This window comes from Drosophila novamexicana, unplaced genomic scaffold (genome assembly GCF_003285875.2).
Source record: "Drosophila novamexicana strain 15010-1031.04,08,12 unplaced genomic scaffold, DnovRS2.1 tig00001292-arrow-arrow-pilon, whole genome shotgun sequence".
NCBI classification, from domain to species: domain Eukaryota; kingdom Metazoa; phylum Arthropoda; class Insecta; order Diptera; family Drosophilidae; genus Drosophila; species Drosophila novamexicana.
The window spans coordinates 676033-691508 of NW_020824848.1; the positions used below are offsets into that span (position 1 = coordinate 676033).

Here is a 15476-nt window from a genome sequence, read left to right on the forward strand (position 1 = left end):
CACAAAAGACTTGGTCCCCCCGCACGACGACGACGCTGACGATGTTGGCTCTGATACTCTTCTTCTTGTTGCTCCTATAATAAACGAATGCTGCTGCTGTTTTGGTAGAAGCTGCAGCGCGTTTAAAGAAAATAGCCAAACTTGTTTTTACAGTCGCTTTCGCGGACAAGTGCTTTTCTCTTTACTATATACGATTTTTTCTCTAACGTTATCACTAAGCATCAAAATTCGGCTATAGGAATTGAAATGGCGATTTTCCGAGGCGCTCATACACTTAACTCAGCAAGTCAGCTTTTATGGACATATTCATGTTTGTTTTTTGTTTAAATGCAGTTTTCAGTTTCCTTTTACCCCGAGGTCGAGTTTCCTAAAACTTCATCTCAGTCACTTTTGATCAAAAAACAAGTTCCTAGTCCTTACCGTTTGTGCATTGATTGAGCAGTCAGTCATAACAGACTCTTTTATATATGTAAATGCATTGTTAGACATCTACCGATATCTTGAAAGAAAAAAAAAATCAAAAGTTTCCGATAAAAACTTTGTTTCACAGAATGATGTGACAACCTATTGAAAGTTTCATCAAAATAGACTTTTCAAACTGAGCTTAGCCTAGGTTGGGTTAACGCGGAAAACGAGGATAGTTTACCCTCGACTAAACAAGACCTTTATTGATGCATTGTAGACTATATAACGTTCTCTTCAGAACTCAAAAGGTCGATAAAGAAGTTTTAAGCTCGATTGGGATCGATTTGGAATTCGGACAGAGCGAAAATATTATTTTGAATACACTCAGTGAGACCATTATTGGCCCACATTCCACTCTCTTTGGAACCCAAAAGATTAGCAAAGAATCCTCAGCTCGATTTGGTTCTTTGGTAAGAGAACTCGGATAGAGCGAACATCTGATAATTTGGCGAAGAATGTGTCAATGTCTCAACGAGACAGCTCAAGCTCTGCAAAGTCTTTAGCTCCCTTCTTCTATACCTCACAATTTAACATTACATGAGCTTCAGCTAGGGTAAAAAATTAAGTTAAAATGGTATGGTATGCATGGCGCTTAAAGTAAGACTCGGAATACCCTTTGTTTGTCTCTGCCAGGCTGTGTGTGCTGGCAGTGTTAAAGTTTATAAACATATCGTCAACATTGCTACCGGCCACCGTTGCAATGTCAGAGAAGACTCGCTCATATTTATTTATGGCTCAGCATAAACCCACAAGCATATACATATATTCTTGTTAGCCCCATACTGACCGCAAGCCGTGCGAAGATGGGGGGCTGCATCTTGGAGCAGAGCAGCAGCTGACAGTTTGGCAGCCGTTTTACAATGTTATCAATTTTTGTTGCCGTTGTTGTTGTTGTTTGCTGTTGGTGTGCTTTGGCCCGGATTTAGCCATGTACACTTGTTGTAAACAACAACATTAACAAGGGTTTGCTTCAGCCTTCAGCGAGACGCGAGGGGCAGGTGCAAGAGTTGCGGAGGAGGGGTACACGGCGCACACTCATAAGCATTCATTGGAAATCCTTTTCGATTTATTTGCGTATTCAAACGGAAACATTTAAAGTGATTGCGGATGCAAATTTTCCCAAGTATGTAGCGTAGGCAGCCGGAGCAATACACACACACACACACACACACACACACACACAAAACGTAGAACCAAATGGCTCTGATATAGTACACCAAGTTCCACTTCTGGCCCGCCACCCCTTCAGCTACCAACTACCCTGCTGTTGCTTTGCTTTTCCTTTTTCTTTTCCGTTTTTTTTTTTGCTCGGTTTCACAGATCTGAAAGCGTTTACCAGCGCGTGCCTGGCAACATTTGCGGTTTTTGCGCCAACTTCACACATTTTCTTATGTCGGTTTCTCGATTTGCTTTGCTTTGCTAGTTGTTTTTTTTTTTTTTATTTATTATTGTTGCCCTGCCATGAGAATTTCAATTTTTAGCACAGGTGCTTGTGTTTGTTGAAAAAATAAATATCAATCATACGCCCCAGCAGCCCCACACCAAAGCAGCAGCTGCCTTCCCCCTTTTTGGCTTGCGACAACTTATTTTATTTGAGTTTATTTTTGTTTTAGCGCGCACTTTTTAATTTCTATACTATTTTCTTTGGTAATTAGTTAAATTTTGTTGATCTTTTTCGTTAGTCCATTATATAAATGCTATTAATATACGAGAAAGCAGTTCGCAGAGCTGATATAGGTAGAAATAATAAAAAACAAATATAAGAAATTAACAAAAAATGCTCCGGTTCGAAAACCCAAGCTAGAGTATATGTATTATTGTCTTAGCCGAAGGCCATAGATGCCATAGAATAATAATAAAAAATTTAATTAAACATTCTATACAAAAGAATTTTTTTATTGGGTAGAAAGTGAGCACTTGGACAGGGCTTGAGAAAATTCGAGAGAGCTTTTTGGTGAGAGAATTAAATTCTGATAACACACTTCGCTATAGATAGATGACTATAAGTGAAATGGACTATTAAAACCGCTCGATGTGAATAAAAGGGCCAATTAAATAGATTTTCATGTTTTCCCTTAAGTCCAATGTAATATTGGATGTATTATTGTCTTAGTTGAGGGATGCCAATAATAATAAAAATAAATATATATTAAATGTTCAATAAATACAAGAGAATTTTTCCTGTTCCAATATATAGTATTTTTTTTGTTAAGCTATACAAACTTTATGTTAGCTTATCTCATTTATAAGCTTCATAAAATATTTATTATGCGATATCTTTTCGTAAGCACAACTGTAGCCCATTCACACATTACGTTTTATATTTATGCCCGAAACCCAATTTCAGTTCGCGTCTCTTTCGCATAGATGTGCGACTCGGTCGAGCCGTATTGTGCCCATTAATTTCGCACTAAACTACTAAAAACTGTTAATGACTGGCAATTGTTGTTTCGGGGATGGGGCACGGCCGGGCTGGTCTGGGCTGGGCTGGGCTGGGCGGCTTGGCAAGGGGCACGCCGACTGTGCCGCATCATCATCAATGACCGATCAGCTGCTCCACTTGAAGCACTTTATGGGCAATTGTTGCTGACAGCCTGCTAATTGCCTTGTGGTGAGCAGCCAAAGACAACAATACGATTAGATCTAGCCATAGCAAGTGCTTAGCTGAGTCTCGATGTCGCTTTACCATTCCGGCAAAAAGGCAGCAACATTTTCCTCGGGACAATATCAAACTTTAAGCAGTTGCAAGTTGCACGCATGCATGACGAATTAATACACAGAGAGAAAAAGCTTGGTTGGAATGCAAAATAAAACAAGAATGCTTTGTTTACATAGACGAACAGACAGTAAAACTTGGTCAGATCAACCCGCCTCCTGATAAAGCATGGGTTCGGGATGCTTCAGTTTACGTGTTACATAAATTGGCCCAAAAGTAGTATACCCTTCTTATGGTATAAATATACTTAAATTAACCAAAACTAATTTGTTTTTAAGTACCATAAAATGCCTCACTTCATGGGTAATAATAGGAAAGATAGCGTGCTTTGCAGAAGACCAAAATACAGCATAAACTCGAAGATAAGACAAAATTGTTTGCCATAAAAGACTAGGAGGATCTACAGATAAGATAAAAGCAGTCGCAAATATTAATTCAGTAGATGGGCGTGTATTCTTCTTTAGATACTCTCAAAATACTCTATGAGTATGGACTTGGAATTCATATTTCAAAAACTTACTTTTGATAGAGTTCCAACTGAATGTGTGCAGAAAATGCTCTATTTTTTTGCTCACAGTGCGCCAACAATGCAAAGACTTGACCACTTTTTCATTTGAGGGGACCACGCAACGATTTCAAATTGAAATTAGAATGCAACTAAAACAAAACAATTTAAATAAATTGGAAACTACGAGAAGCGCACAATGTAAATTGTGTGGGCAGGGGCGGGTTTAGCGCTAAATAATTTAGCAGCGAATGCAGAAGCGATGGCAACCGTAGCTGAAGCGACGGCAAATTAAATCAAATAGTTATATCATGCGAATAAATCGCCGTGGATATATCGCACATACGCCCCGTTGAGCGCACAAGCAACCGGACAGCTACTTACGAGCCGCGCACCAAGCGCTGGGCATCAGTACACGCTTTGCGCTCAGCGGCAGCAGATCGTCCATGTGAGAACGTGTTGCCTCCTCCTGTTCCACGCGTGTGTCCGTGTCTGTGTTTGTGCGAAAACTAAACAGCGCACAAATATTTGTGCATATTAGAGAAACAGAGAGGAACAGCGACGGGCAGAGAGAGAGAGAGAGAAAGACAGGGAGAGACTTCCTGTCTGCGTTTCTAATTCCCCAGCGTATCCACACGCGTGCTGCAACGGCAACGACGCGGATTTGAACCAGCGCGCCAGCCAGAAACAACTTCAATCGACAACGACTCCAGCGGCATCCGCTGACGGTTTTTTTGTGATTTTGTTGTGTTTCTCGTTTAACAAACTCCAACATGCATACGCCGGCTGGTAAGGTGTCGGGCTACGTTGTCCTGATGATTGTGCAAATAGTTTTCCTGGTGCTATTCTGGCTTTTCGTGCGTTACGAAAAGTCCGCCATGCCGTCGCAACTCGTCGCTGAAGACGCTGGATCAGCAAACGAACACGTTTCAAAATATCCGCGTGAGTAGCTATCATCATTTTCCATTGTTTCTATTGTGTCTCCTGTTATTCTCGCCACCTTATTGCTTAGACGCATTCAGACGCAACACGTTAAAGTTTCTGCATAATGTGACTAAGCGCGGTAAAACACAGGTGAGAGTGCTCTACGCCAGCACTCCATTGTCTGAGCTTAAGGCAAACCTTTGCCTGAAGTTCGATTGCAGTACTAAAGATGACATTCAAATGTTTGTATAGAGTCTAGCCAAGAGTCTACTTTAGAGAAAGAAACTTTATTTGAACTTGATCAGGAATATATATGCTCCAAGTGCCTCTACATGCCCTTTATGCTATTTCCAGTTGATATAGTTCGTTTATTCAGAATGTCATTAAATATAATCATTTAATTGACAAGCAGCCGACTCAAAAATAGGGGACAAACCATCGAGTGACCGCTAATGACTGAGCCTGGTGACTTAATGTTGACTTGTCAGCAAGATTGGCATTTTATCCGGACTTTACTTTCGGTCCGGTCCGGGGGAGCTGTCAGTCAGTCAACGGGGCCAACAATATCAACGCCACTTGTCTTGAAGCGATTGCGTGACATCTATGGCTGATAAGCTTTTATGGACAATTTCGTAGAGACAACCAACTAAACTAGATAACTATTAATAGAAATATGTAACGCCAAGAATTTATGAGCAATCGAGGGTAGAAGCTGGCTATCAGCAAGCCACAGAGTGAAAATCCGCACATGATATATAATTGGTATTAACTGCAAGAAATTACCCAGCGTTGCGCGAGTTGAAATGAATAATGTTAAAAATGACAGTTGTCTGAAAATTATTTGTCTAATTCGCGCCTTCTTTAGATATATATATATATATATATATATATCAAAGCTCAAATTGATACCACGTGAATGCCTATTTGCCTTCCTTAAAAATATAGTTTTTATACAAATGTTAGTTCACTTTTTGCTAAATATTTAAATAAATATATGTAATATTTTCCTTAACAACCCCTTCCTTCTTAGTTGTAGGCTCTAAAAACATCACTGAACAAATTAGCTGTGAAATGGGGCAAAGCTGGGCTTCTTTCTACAATTTCTTTACAATTTGAACCAGCAACCTTTCAATTCATAGTCCAATGTTCAGAAATTGGGCCGTTGACTTCGGTAAAGCACATACAACTGCTATGTTGATTTTTTCCTACACACTTTGACTTTTATATAGATACATTTTGCCTTTCACTGAAAAATTATCCATGTAGCCCCTTGTCCAGTCCCATTATAAAGAAAAGTGCATCGCCGAATTCAAAGATCACATGAGAGAGAGTGTTAGGTTCAAGATCTTTGCCCCAAGTTGAGAAAGTCTTTTTGCACTTAAAGCTAGACAAATTCCCAGCATGTGCTCTGCAATTTCTCCTCTCTCAAGCCAAGGCCTACACGTAGCATCCTTCATCATTTTAAGCTTGTCAACTCTGAAAATCCGACATGACTTTCGACTTGTGTTCTGACATTCCTTCATTTCGTACTTTGTCAAAATCACCTGCTAGTCCATGGGCGAAAAATGCATAGCATAAAAAACAATTTGCAATGACTGCTTAATACGATATTTAAAAATTAATTACAACTAAAAGAAGCTTCAGTTAATGCTACATATTAAAATAGATTTGGGTCTGTCAGATGCTATTACCCATGCCAATGTCGAGTCCGGGCTATGAGTGGTATTTGGCAAGTGCTGGCATTTCATAAATAAATAAAGTTATTTTTCGCATAGTCTCCTTAAAGTCCCGCGGCAGCAATTGCATTAATTACTTTTGCCAGCCAGAAACTGAACGAGCCACACACACAAATGAATAATTAAAGTCATTAATTTCAATTTATGCAAATGCGTCTGTAAACAACTTGTTGCAATTCATAATAAATAAATTAAAACGTATTTCACACTAATTGCACCCGCACACACATGCACATGATCGGCTACCGTTTGCCAGAGTCCGTGCCCGTGCCCGTGCCCGTGCCCGTGCCCCATGTCCGGGGACTTGTGCTCCGTGCTCTGGCTGGTGACATCAATCTCAATGCAATTGACTTTTGGCAGCAGACAATTGGGCAACTAATTGAAACGACTTGACTCCATTAATAAGCGTGCCAAGGCGCCGTCTCACTAAACGACCCTTGCTTTGTTACAGAATTTCAGGATGTTCAGGTCATGATATTCATTGGCTTTGGCTTTCTGATGACCTTTTTGCGCAAATACGGATACAGTGCCACGGGCTATACACTGTTCATGTCCGCTTTGGTGGTGCAGTGGTCCGTCCTGATGAAGGGTTTCCTGCACATGGAAGGCGGCAAGATCAGGTGAGTTTTCTGCAGCAGCAACAACTTTAAATGTTGTCTGCCAATCTAAATAATTGCCCATTAATTAATTGCATCTGTGTGTGTGTGTGTGTGTGTGTGTCGTTCCCCTGCCAAGCGCACGCCAAGCAAATAAGTTAAAGAAATTAAGAAAAATATCCTCAAGATGTAATGAATTCATGCAATTACTTTAACTTGAGTCGGGCCAGGCAGGGAGACGTACTCCAACAAAGTGCCACAGCAAACACGGCCAGGGGGCAAAGGTCTTGTAAATAAAAATAAAATATAAAAAACTTTAAGCTATTTGCTTTACATTCCATTTGCCGTATTGAGGCTCTTCTTTCATTTCTTGCAGCCTTTCGCTGGAGAGCATCATCGATGCGGACATTGCCGCCGCCGTGCCGCTAATCAGCATGGGCGCACTTCTGGGCCGGACCACGCCCATTCAGCTGGTATGCATGTCCATCTTCGAGGTGGCCCTGTTCGCGGCCAATGAATACCTGGCCCTAAATGTGCTCAGCGTAAGTGAAACAAGAGTGGAGAAAACAGTCGACTTCGGTTTGCCGAATATCAAATACCCTTGCAGTTGCAATCTGAACAATTGCTATTGGGATTTTAATGAGATTAGGATTATATATATGCCAGATAGGGATATCGACTAGAGCTGTTATGCTGTTACAGTAGTTTAGCAAGTTTTATCAGCGTGAGGTTCGGGGGTTCATGGAATGTTCGGGGGTTCAGGAGCATACGACAATAGGAGATCGGGTTAGAGTTTCTGAAGTGAAGAGACGTTTTATTGTTGAATAAGACATAAAGCTACAAAATGAATAAACAGCAATGTATTAAACTAAAACTAAAGTTATCTTGAATAACTCAAAAGCTGTTCGTATAAGCAGCAAATTTGTATCCGATTGTTCCTATGCAAGTATGATATGATACTGATATCTGATAAGGTAGATCTTTTGTCAGGCGTAGCTTTTTCAACTCCACTATTGATACTGCCCTAGATCGTAGTCAAATTTTGGAGATTCCCTATTTATGCTACACTAAACTCCAAGTCAGAGAGTGGCGCCTACAATATCCTTTAAATATGAAATGATCTCTAATAAAGGGACTCTCGTTTGGCTCTTCTTCCAAGGGTAACATATGTTGTTACAAAACTATAAGACACTCTGCAAGAGTATATATTGAGCATAAATAGAGCCCTTATCTGCCCTCTAATCACTTGTAACTTCTTGACAGATCTGCGACTGTGGAGGCTCCATCACGGTGCACGCTTTTGGCGCCTACTTTGGCCTGGCCGTGGCCCTGATGCTGCGCCCGGCGAGTGACCAGAACGAGGCGGGCAAACACGAGGGTGCGAACTATGCATCCGATATATTCGCTATGATCGGCACCACCTTTCTCTGGGTATACTGGCCCAGCTTCAACTCGGTGCTGGCCGCCGGATCTGGCGGCGAGCGCGCCATTTTGAACACGTTCCTCGCATTAGCCGCGGCAACAGGTGAGTCACGTGCCACAGCGATTCCGAGTCAGCAATTAGCTGGCTCAAGTGGCGGCCTACTATCTTGTATTTATATATATATATATATATTCGTGGCCCGGTTGCGTTAATTATAATGTTGGCGCAGCTATTAACTAAGGCGTCAGCCGCTAAAATTGAAAAGGTCCCGAGCTACGTTCAGGGGTTAGCGGGCTCTTCAAATCTTTATGCATGCAACTCACAAACTAATTAAATGTCAAATAGTTTCGTTAACACATTTGAAAATTTATTTTGAGCACGTAGCGCACATAAAAACCGTACAGCAGGAGCAGAAGTAGGAACAGGAGCAACAGCCGCTGGTCAGCCTGTGTTTATCCCTGTGGGTGGGTGTATGTGTGTGTGTGTGTGCGGGTCAACTATGTTTGACCATGGCCATGTCCTACACAACATATAGAAAATGTGCTAAAAGCAAAAACAAGCCGTGAGCCAGAGTCCAGACTTGGGCTTGGGGGCGGGGCAGTCTCTGCTCTGGCCGTTGCCTTGGTTAATGTAAATAACAAAACACAAATTAAATGTATACAAAGGGCGCCCGGCAATGACTACAACAACAACAACAACAACAACAACAACAACAAATCAAATGGAGCAACAGCAGCTGAGATAAGCCGAGCTGGGACTCTGGTCGAGTAGCCTCTCTCTCTCTCTCTGGCGGCGACACTGGGGCGTCTGTGGCCAGAGCCTTGCCATGGATATTAAAGCCCTCACGTTACAGCAACACGGAGGCAACACCTAAACAGCGCAACAGACCATATGAGCACAAGTTAAAGAAAAACCTACAAACAGACAGAACGCACTTGTAATACTCTTTAAAGGCTTAGAAAAGCTGTCGACAAGTTGAGGCACTTTTAAAACCTTTCCCAAGCGAACGATTTGTGAGCTTTGTTTTCCACATTAGAATTTCCGTTCAATTTAGCCGAAAAATCCGTTTGAAAATTAGCTAGCGCAATAATAAAAATCAAGAAATTTATTCCAAGAAAGATTTGTAATTAAAAGCCAAGCGTTTTTAGAAGATATACTTATATTTCTTCTCAGTTTTAGATGCGTTTGCTTTTTAGGCAACTAAATTGTTTTAGAATTTGATGCACAGTTCTCCTGTTGACATCCGAAAACTTATTTTCCACATGAAACTCAGGTTTTAACTCAAAATTATTTACCCAAAAGTAATTTATTTACTTTATATTCAACATGCTGCATATCCATTGCTCAAAAACTAAAAGAAATCTTTCCAAGAATAAGCCAAAAGTTGAAATTAGCTTCAATTTGATTTAGACAAAGAGCATTAAAGATACGCTATGCGCCAGTGTAACGTTGAAAAAAAAGCTGGCCATAGCAGGCTATGAGCGTGGCAGGACATTTTATGCGGAAGGATGTGCGATTAGTTGAGTCAACGTGGGCCCTGGTATTCTCGTATCGCCCTTGGGCCGTATCCCAACGTTCAGTGGCTGGTTACTTGGCTCGCTAGTTGTTGCCTTAATTAAACTAAAGCTGGGGATTCAGTTCAATGCTGAAATTAGAGGCGTTCTGTGAGCAGTGTCCCCATGTGAGTGTGCGCGTGTGTGTGTGTGTGTGTGTGTGTGTGTGTGTGTGTATGCGGGTGATGCGACATGCACAGCAGACGACGCCATTTGGTGTTCAAATGCGGCGCCAACAGCAAAATACGCCCCAGTTGTTGTTTTCACACCAAGTTCAAAACGAGCCTGGGCCCTGTCCAGCCCCGCCCTGTTCTGTCCCGCCTCCTACCCTACCAGTTCAAGTCCTGGTCCGAGTTCTGGTCAGTCCGTGTCGCCCGTCGCCCGCATTGGGCAACAACGTTAAGCACAAAACACATTTTATAGTCACAAGCGACACCATTGGCGTTAATTTAAATTGTTAAATATGCTGGCAACAACAACAACAACAACAGTCGACAGTGCTCGACTAGGCCTTACCCTGTAAAAAGATTCGAGCTGCTGTTAAATATATTATTTCTCTCTGATTTCAGAAAATTGTAAATACCCGAAAAGAAGTAAAATACCCTGAATTTCTGTATGCTTTACAACAGTCGACAGTGCTCGACTAGGGCATACCCTGTACACAGCTACGAGGTGCTATAGCATATATTATTTTCTTATCTAATGGTAGAAAATTCATAATACCCCGGAAGAAGTTAAATACACCGGACAACAGTCTACAGTGCTCGACTAGGGCATACCCTGTGCACAGTTTTGAGCTGCATACATATTTCTCTAAAAAATTGTTATTTCCAGTTTTTAAAGTCTTCGATCCGTCTGATATAAAATATATATAATTTCCAGAGTGGTAGATGGCGCCGAGGCACCGCAGCAACATACCCGATTGTTGTCCATTTTTAAAGGGTGTTGAGTTTAACAACAAGTTAGAAACAACTGACGCCCCAAATCTCGACTTCGCTCTGGTTTAACTTTGCTTCCTCCTCCTCCTCCTCCCCCCCCCCTCGCTCGCACAGCCTGAGACCGGCAGTAAAAATACTGTTTAATTGATTTTTAAGCCAGAATTTGCAGTACTCGTAATTCTGTGTCGCCTGGACAATGTCAAAAGCTGTTGCTAAAATTGTTGCGGTTCCAATTGTTGTTGTTGTTGTTGTTGTTGTTGTTGTTGTTGCTGCTGCTCCGGCTGTGATTTGCTTATTTGCAGTTGCCACAGAAACCGAGCGGTGTCCCGTATTAACTAATTTATGCAAATTATTATTGCTGCAACATATGTTTCGCCATAAAATGAAGATTTTTAAGTATTTAGTGTTATTTTTGCGGAGATTTATGTTTGCCAGTCTAATAAACAAGAAGTGTGCCCCATTGCTGTTGTTGTTGCCTGGACGACAGCCGGACAAAGGATGAGAGGACGGGCATGGGGACTGGTCCGTTGCCTTGTTTACATTTTTATTAGTTTTGTGTTTATGAACTGCGGTTGTGGCATCGGGCATTGTGGCCCGTGATTTCCATTTGCTTCGCTTGGATGATTTAAGAGAGAATCCTGTCGTTACCAAAATGGAGTTCAGCTAGAGATGGGCGCCTAAAGCATTTAAAGGACACGAAGACACGCAGAAAATTCTAATATAAAACGTATTTTAATAACTAAAACCAAGCAGTTCGTGTCACGAAAAAAAAACACGAAAGACGCTCAACTCTAAGCTGAGACAACTCTGTTGCCAACTGTCGCTACATAAAAATAGCTGTATCCAATCATAAAATAACAGTTATACGTAATAAGCAGGGCTGTTAGTCAAAAGGCAGCTGATGTGGCAACTCTGTCTTCATGCATGCTCTTAAGCATTTACATACATACATACATACATAGATACATACACTCAGGCATATATGTATGTATAAATATGCACTTTAAAAGGCTGGGAATCTTAAACAGTCTTATATGAAATTGCCCGCATTCTTATTAGTTTGCCAATTAGACAAATAAGATAATTCAAATAAATATTCTATTTGGGTATTCTTATCGGAACCAGCCTTGCTCAACATGCGCATAACATCGTTCACCAATAAGACATACACTTTCTAATCAGATAATATTTGTATTTCTATTAATCCATTCAATGGATACACAAAAAACGCATACACATATTCCCAATCAATACCTTTCAGTATGTACCACATACATATATATTAACATGCGTATGTATATATACACACCTCTTCAGACATGTGCTTTAATAAGTTATAATATAAGACAATCTTATTAGAACTTACCACCAAGTAAACTTTTATTATTGTCCCATTAGGCATCAGCATTTAGATATTATTTCACTTTTGTTTTAATCCAATAATTGAACACATAAAAAAACACAAAAAAAAACACACACACACACACAAACACATTCGAGGCTTCGCACTTTAAATTATATTTTGCGGCTTGCACTACACAACCACTGCCAACAATGGCTTCTAATGATGTCCAGTAAGAAAGCTTTAGACCGATATAATCCCTATTTAGCTTGAAATCGTATACAAATAAGTAAACTGAATGATTAATAGCACTCACGCACAGCCGAATTACTATAAATCGCGCCATTACTAATTAATTTGGCGGCAAAGCCGCTCTTTGCTAGCGTGAGAGCGGAACAGTGTGACCAGAGCGTGCGACGCTATTGTTGCCAAACAACTATCGATGATCGTGCAAATCTATCGACAGTGGCCAAAAACCAATAAGTAGTCATGCCATAATTATCGAAAACGCCAAAATTGGCAAAAGTCATTGAAAATGTTTGCGTTGCATTTAAGGCAGAATCCAAATGGAATTGGATGCGCACTAATAAACTACTCGAAAAGTGAACAAGATGCAGCATGAGTGCCCGTGGGCCAAACTATGAAAACTACACCAGGCTTGGCAATGGCCCAGAGGAAAGCCTCCCCCCCCAAGGGGAGGGAGCCTCAACGAGACTGGAACACTTGAAATACTGATGCGCCTTTATGTTGATGTTGTTGTAACCCCCTCACGTCTCCCCTCTTCTGCTTACAGTGACCACCTTCGTTGTATCCGCACTTGTCAGCCATGAGAATAAATTGGATATGGTGCACGTGCAGAACTCGACGCTCGCCGGCGGCGTTGCCGTTGGCACCGTTTGCAACTTGCTGCTCGGCGCGCACGGCGCTGTCTTAATTGGCATTATCGCCGGCACGGTTTCGGTGCTCGGCTATCGCTATTTAACCGTAAGTTCAACAACTGCCCAAAAAAACAGGAAAAAAAAATAGGAAAACAGAGAGAAAGCTGCACACTAATGGGTAGAAGGAGGAGGGCTGCATCCGTGCTGGCGAACTACCTGGACTACCTATGCATGTAATCCATGCAAACACGAGGCGTTATTCAAATGCCCAAGCTGGAGTCTGGAGCTGGAAGGGAAGCTGCAACCAACATTAGGCTCTGCTGCACTCGGTACCTGGACCGTGGTGTCGTCTGTTGCGTTTTAATTAGTGCGCCTAGCAAAAATGTGACGCTAATGAGTAAAGTTTGTTGCCCGGCGGCCTCGGCTCCCCACTTCATCTGTCCGTCCGTCCGTATGCGCTGTACCATTCCGGCGGAGGTGTGTGTAAATAAATGTACACACTTTTATAAATGACCAAAGGCCGCTGTCCAGTTGCACATTTTGCACTTTAATAACGTTTAATTAGACGCCAAAGTGAACATGTACAAAAAAAAACGGTCGAGCGGGAGTGCTCGACTAGTAGCTACCCTGAAGCCAAGCCAAGCTGCCGTTGCAAGCAAGTTAGCCAGTTTTTATACTGTGCTTCTTATTCCCTTTGACCCAGGATATGCGTTCTTGATTAACTTCCGTGTTTTTAGTCCGATCCTTAAGATACTTGCAGGGCTTAAATATGACACCCTAATCTACCTACACGCTTGTGTATACGGCTCTTATACTTTTCGGGTTGTGTTTAAAACCATCCCTTAATATGGAAAGTTATATTGACTTGCTTTTGTCATAGGAGATTATATACATATATTTCTAATGTCAAGTCTTTGTCAGCAGGAACTTGGCTGGATCGACTCATTATTTATGGCTTGCTGTTGCATACACTTGCACAAAAACAAGCTACCCCTTTTAACCACTTTCAATGGGCTCAGCGCATAAAAAGTAATGTTAGATCCCCTTTGAAATTTGAAATGCATTGCAGCAGCGGGGTTAAAAAACTTAGCATAGCATTCCAAAAGTGCTTTAGCAGGATTAATAATTAAGTTTGTTCAAATTTTCACATATTTCTATGTAAAATGAAAAAGGAACAAAGCGTTTTCTCTCTCTTTTTTAAAGGCAAAAGATTGGGAGACATATCACATGTATCTAATATGTTATACCCTGTAAATTGCAGCCCTGGTTGACCAGCAAACTGCGTCTGCATGACACGTGTGGCGTACACAATTTGCACGGCATGCCGGCGCTGATATCGGCCATCGCCTCGGCCATCTACGCCTCGCTGGTCACCGTGGACGACTATCAATCGGAGCTACAGGACATTTTTCCAGCCATGGTGGGCAGCAACAGCACGGCAAGCAAAATTATGGGCGTAAGTTGGCGGCAGCTGCATTTGTTATTTACTTTCGCACACATAAACACAAGCTAATCCCCGACCATGTTGCAGGGCCTGGGACGCAATGCCAGCACACAGGCGGGCTATCAACTGTTCGGCATTGCCCTGACCTTGCTCATAGCCATTGGAGGCGGCATTTTGACAGGTGCGTAGGGAGTTATTTAATATAAAGGAGCGTATAATTAAATTGGTAACTGAATACAGGCGCCGTCTTAAAGTATACCAGCTTTCGGAATCTGCAAAAGGACGAGCAGCACCAGGATGAACAGTACTGGGAAGTGCCGGCCCTGGAGAACAAGGAGGAATAGTAGGAGGAACTTTGAATGTATACCCTGCTTAACTGTGTCTACCCTGTCTACACATGCCAATTTATTGAAGTGCAGTTTCGAATATTATTCTCTTTTTTTTATTATCATTTTCTATTCTAACTAAGTTGCACTTGCCTGCGCACCACATGTTTTGCTTAGCATTTAGAAATTGTTGTTGCTCACTTTTTGGACAACAACATTTGCAAAGGCTTGTTAAAGCTGAATCTGACAATAATTTGCTCTCGCAAACTTGTTTCGCATAATTTTTGTAGACATTTTGTCGCATTCAATTAAAAAAGTTGCAAAATTTACACATTTAATTAGTGCTAACGAAAAATCTGTATAAAATACGAGTAAAATTGTATTAGCAATGAAAATATTTTAATTGTGACAACTCTCTCTCTCTCTCTTTCTCCCCTTCTCTCTCTTGCTGCTCTCGTGCAATTGTTGTTTTTGTAAATGCGTTTTTTTCATGCTGCGCGCAAATTTTAATGGAATTAAAATCCCACACACACACAACAATCGCAAAAAGTTTAAATATGCCAAATGAACTTTTGCCTGGCGCCGATTCGGAGTCAGTTGGGGCCAACTTTAATTGGCGCCCGTTTCTGT

General features: G+C 41.5%; 1 protein-coding gene across 1 annotated transcript; it reads left to right on the plus strand.

Moving 5' to 3' along the window:
- The first annotated feature begins 4070 nt into the window (after positions 1 to 4070).
- Positions 4071 to 15231, plus strand: LOC115766982 (ammonium transporter Rh type B). The gene is made up of 8 exons (XM_030711080.1): positions 4071 to 4628; positions 6798 to 6966; positions 7319 to 7484; positions 8206 to 8467; positions 12992 to 13182; positions 14338 to 14532; positions 14608 to 14701; positions 14761 to 15231. The coding sequence occupies exons 1-8, from the start codon at positions 4460 to 4462 to the stop codon at positions 14862 to 14864; spliced, it is 1350 nt and encodes a 449-aa protein (XP_030566940.1). The 5' UTR covers positions 4071 to 4459; the 3' UTR covers positions 14865 to 15231.
- Positions 15232 to 15476: the final 245 nt, after the last annotated feature.

Coding starts and splice junctions, on each gene's coding strand:
- LOC115766982 (XM_030711080.1), top strand. CDS start 4,460: ATGCATACGCCGGCTGGTAAGGTGTCGGGCTACGTTGTCCTGATGATT. Junction 6,967..7,318: donor ATGGAAGGCGGCAAGATCAG/GTGAGTTTTCTG, acceptor CATTTCTTGCAG/CCTTTCGCTGGAGAGCATCA. Junction 14,702..14,760: donor TGGAGGCGGCATTTTGACAG/GTGCGTAGGGAG, acceptor AACTGAATACAG/GCGCCGTCTTAAAGTATACC.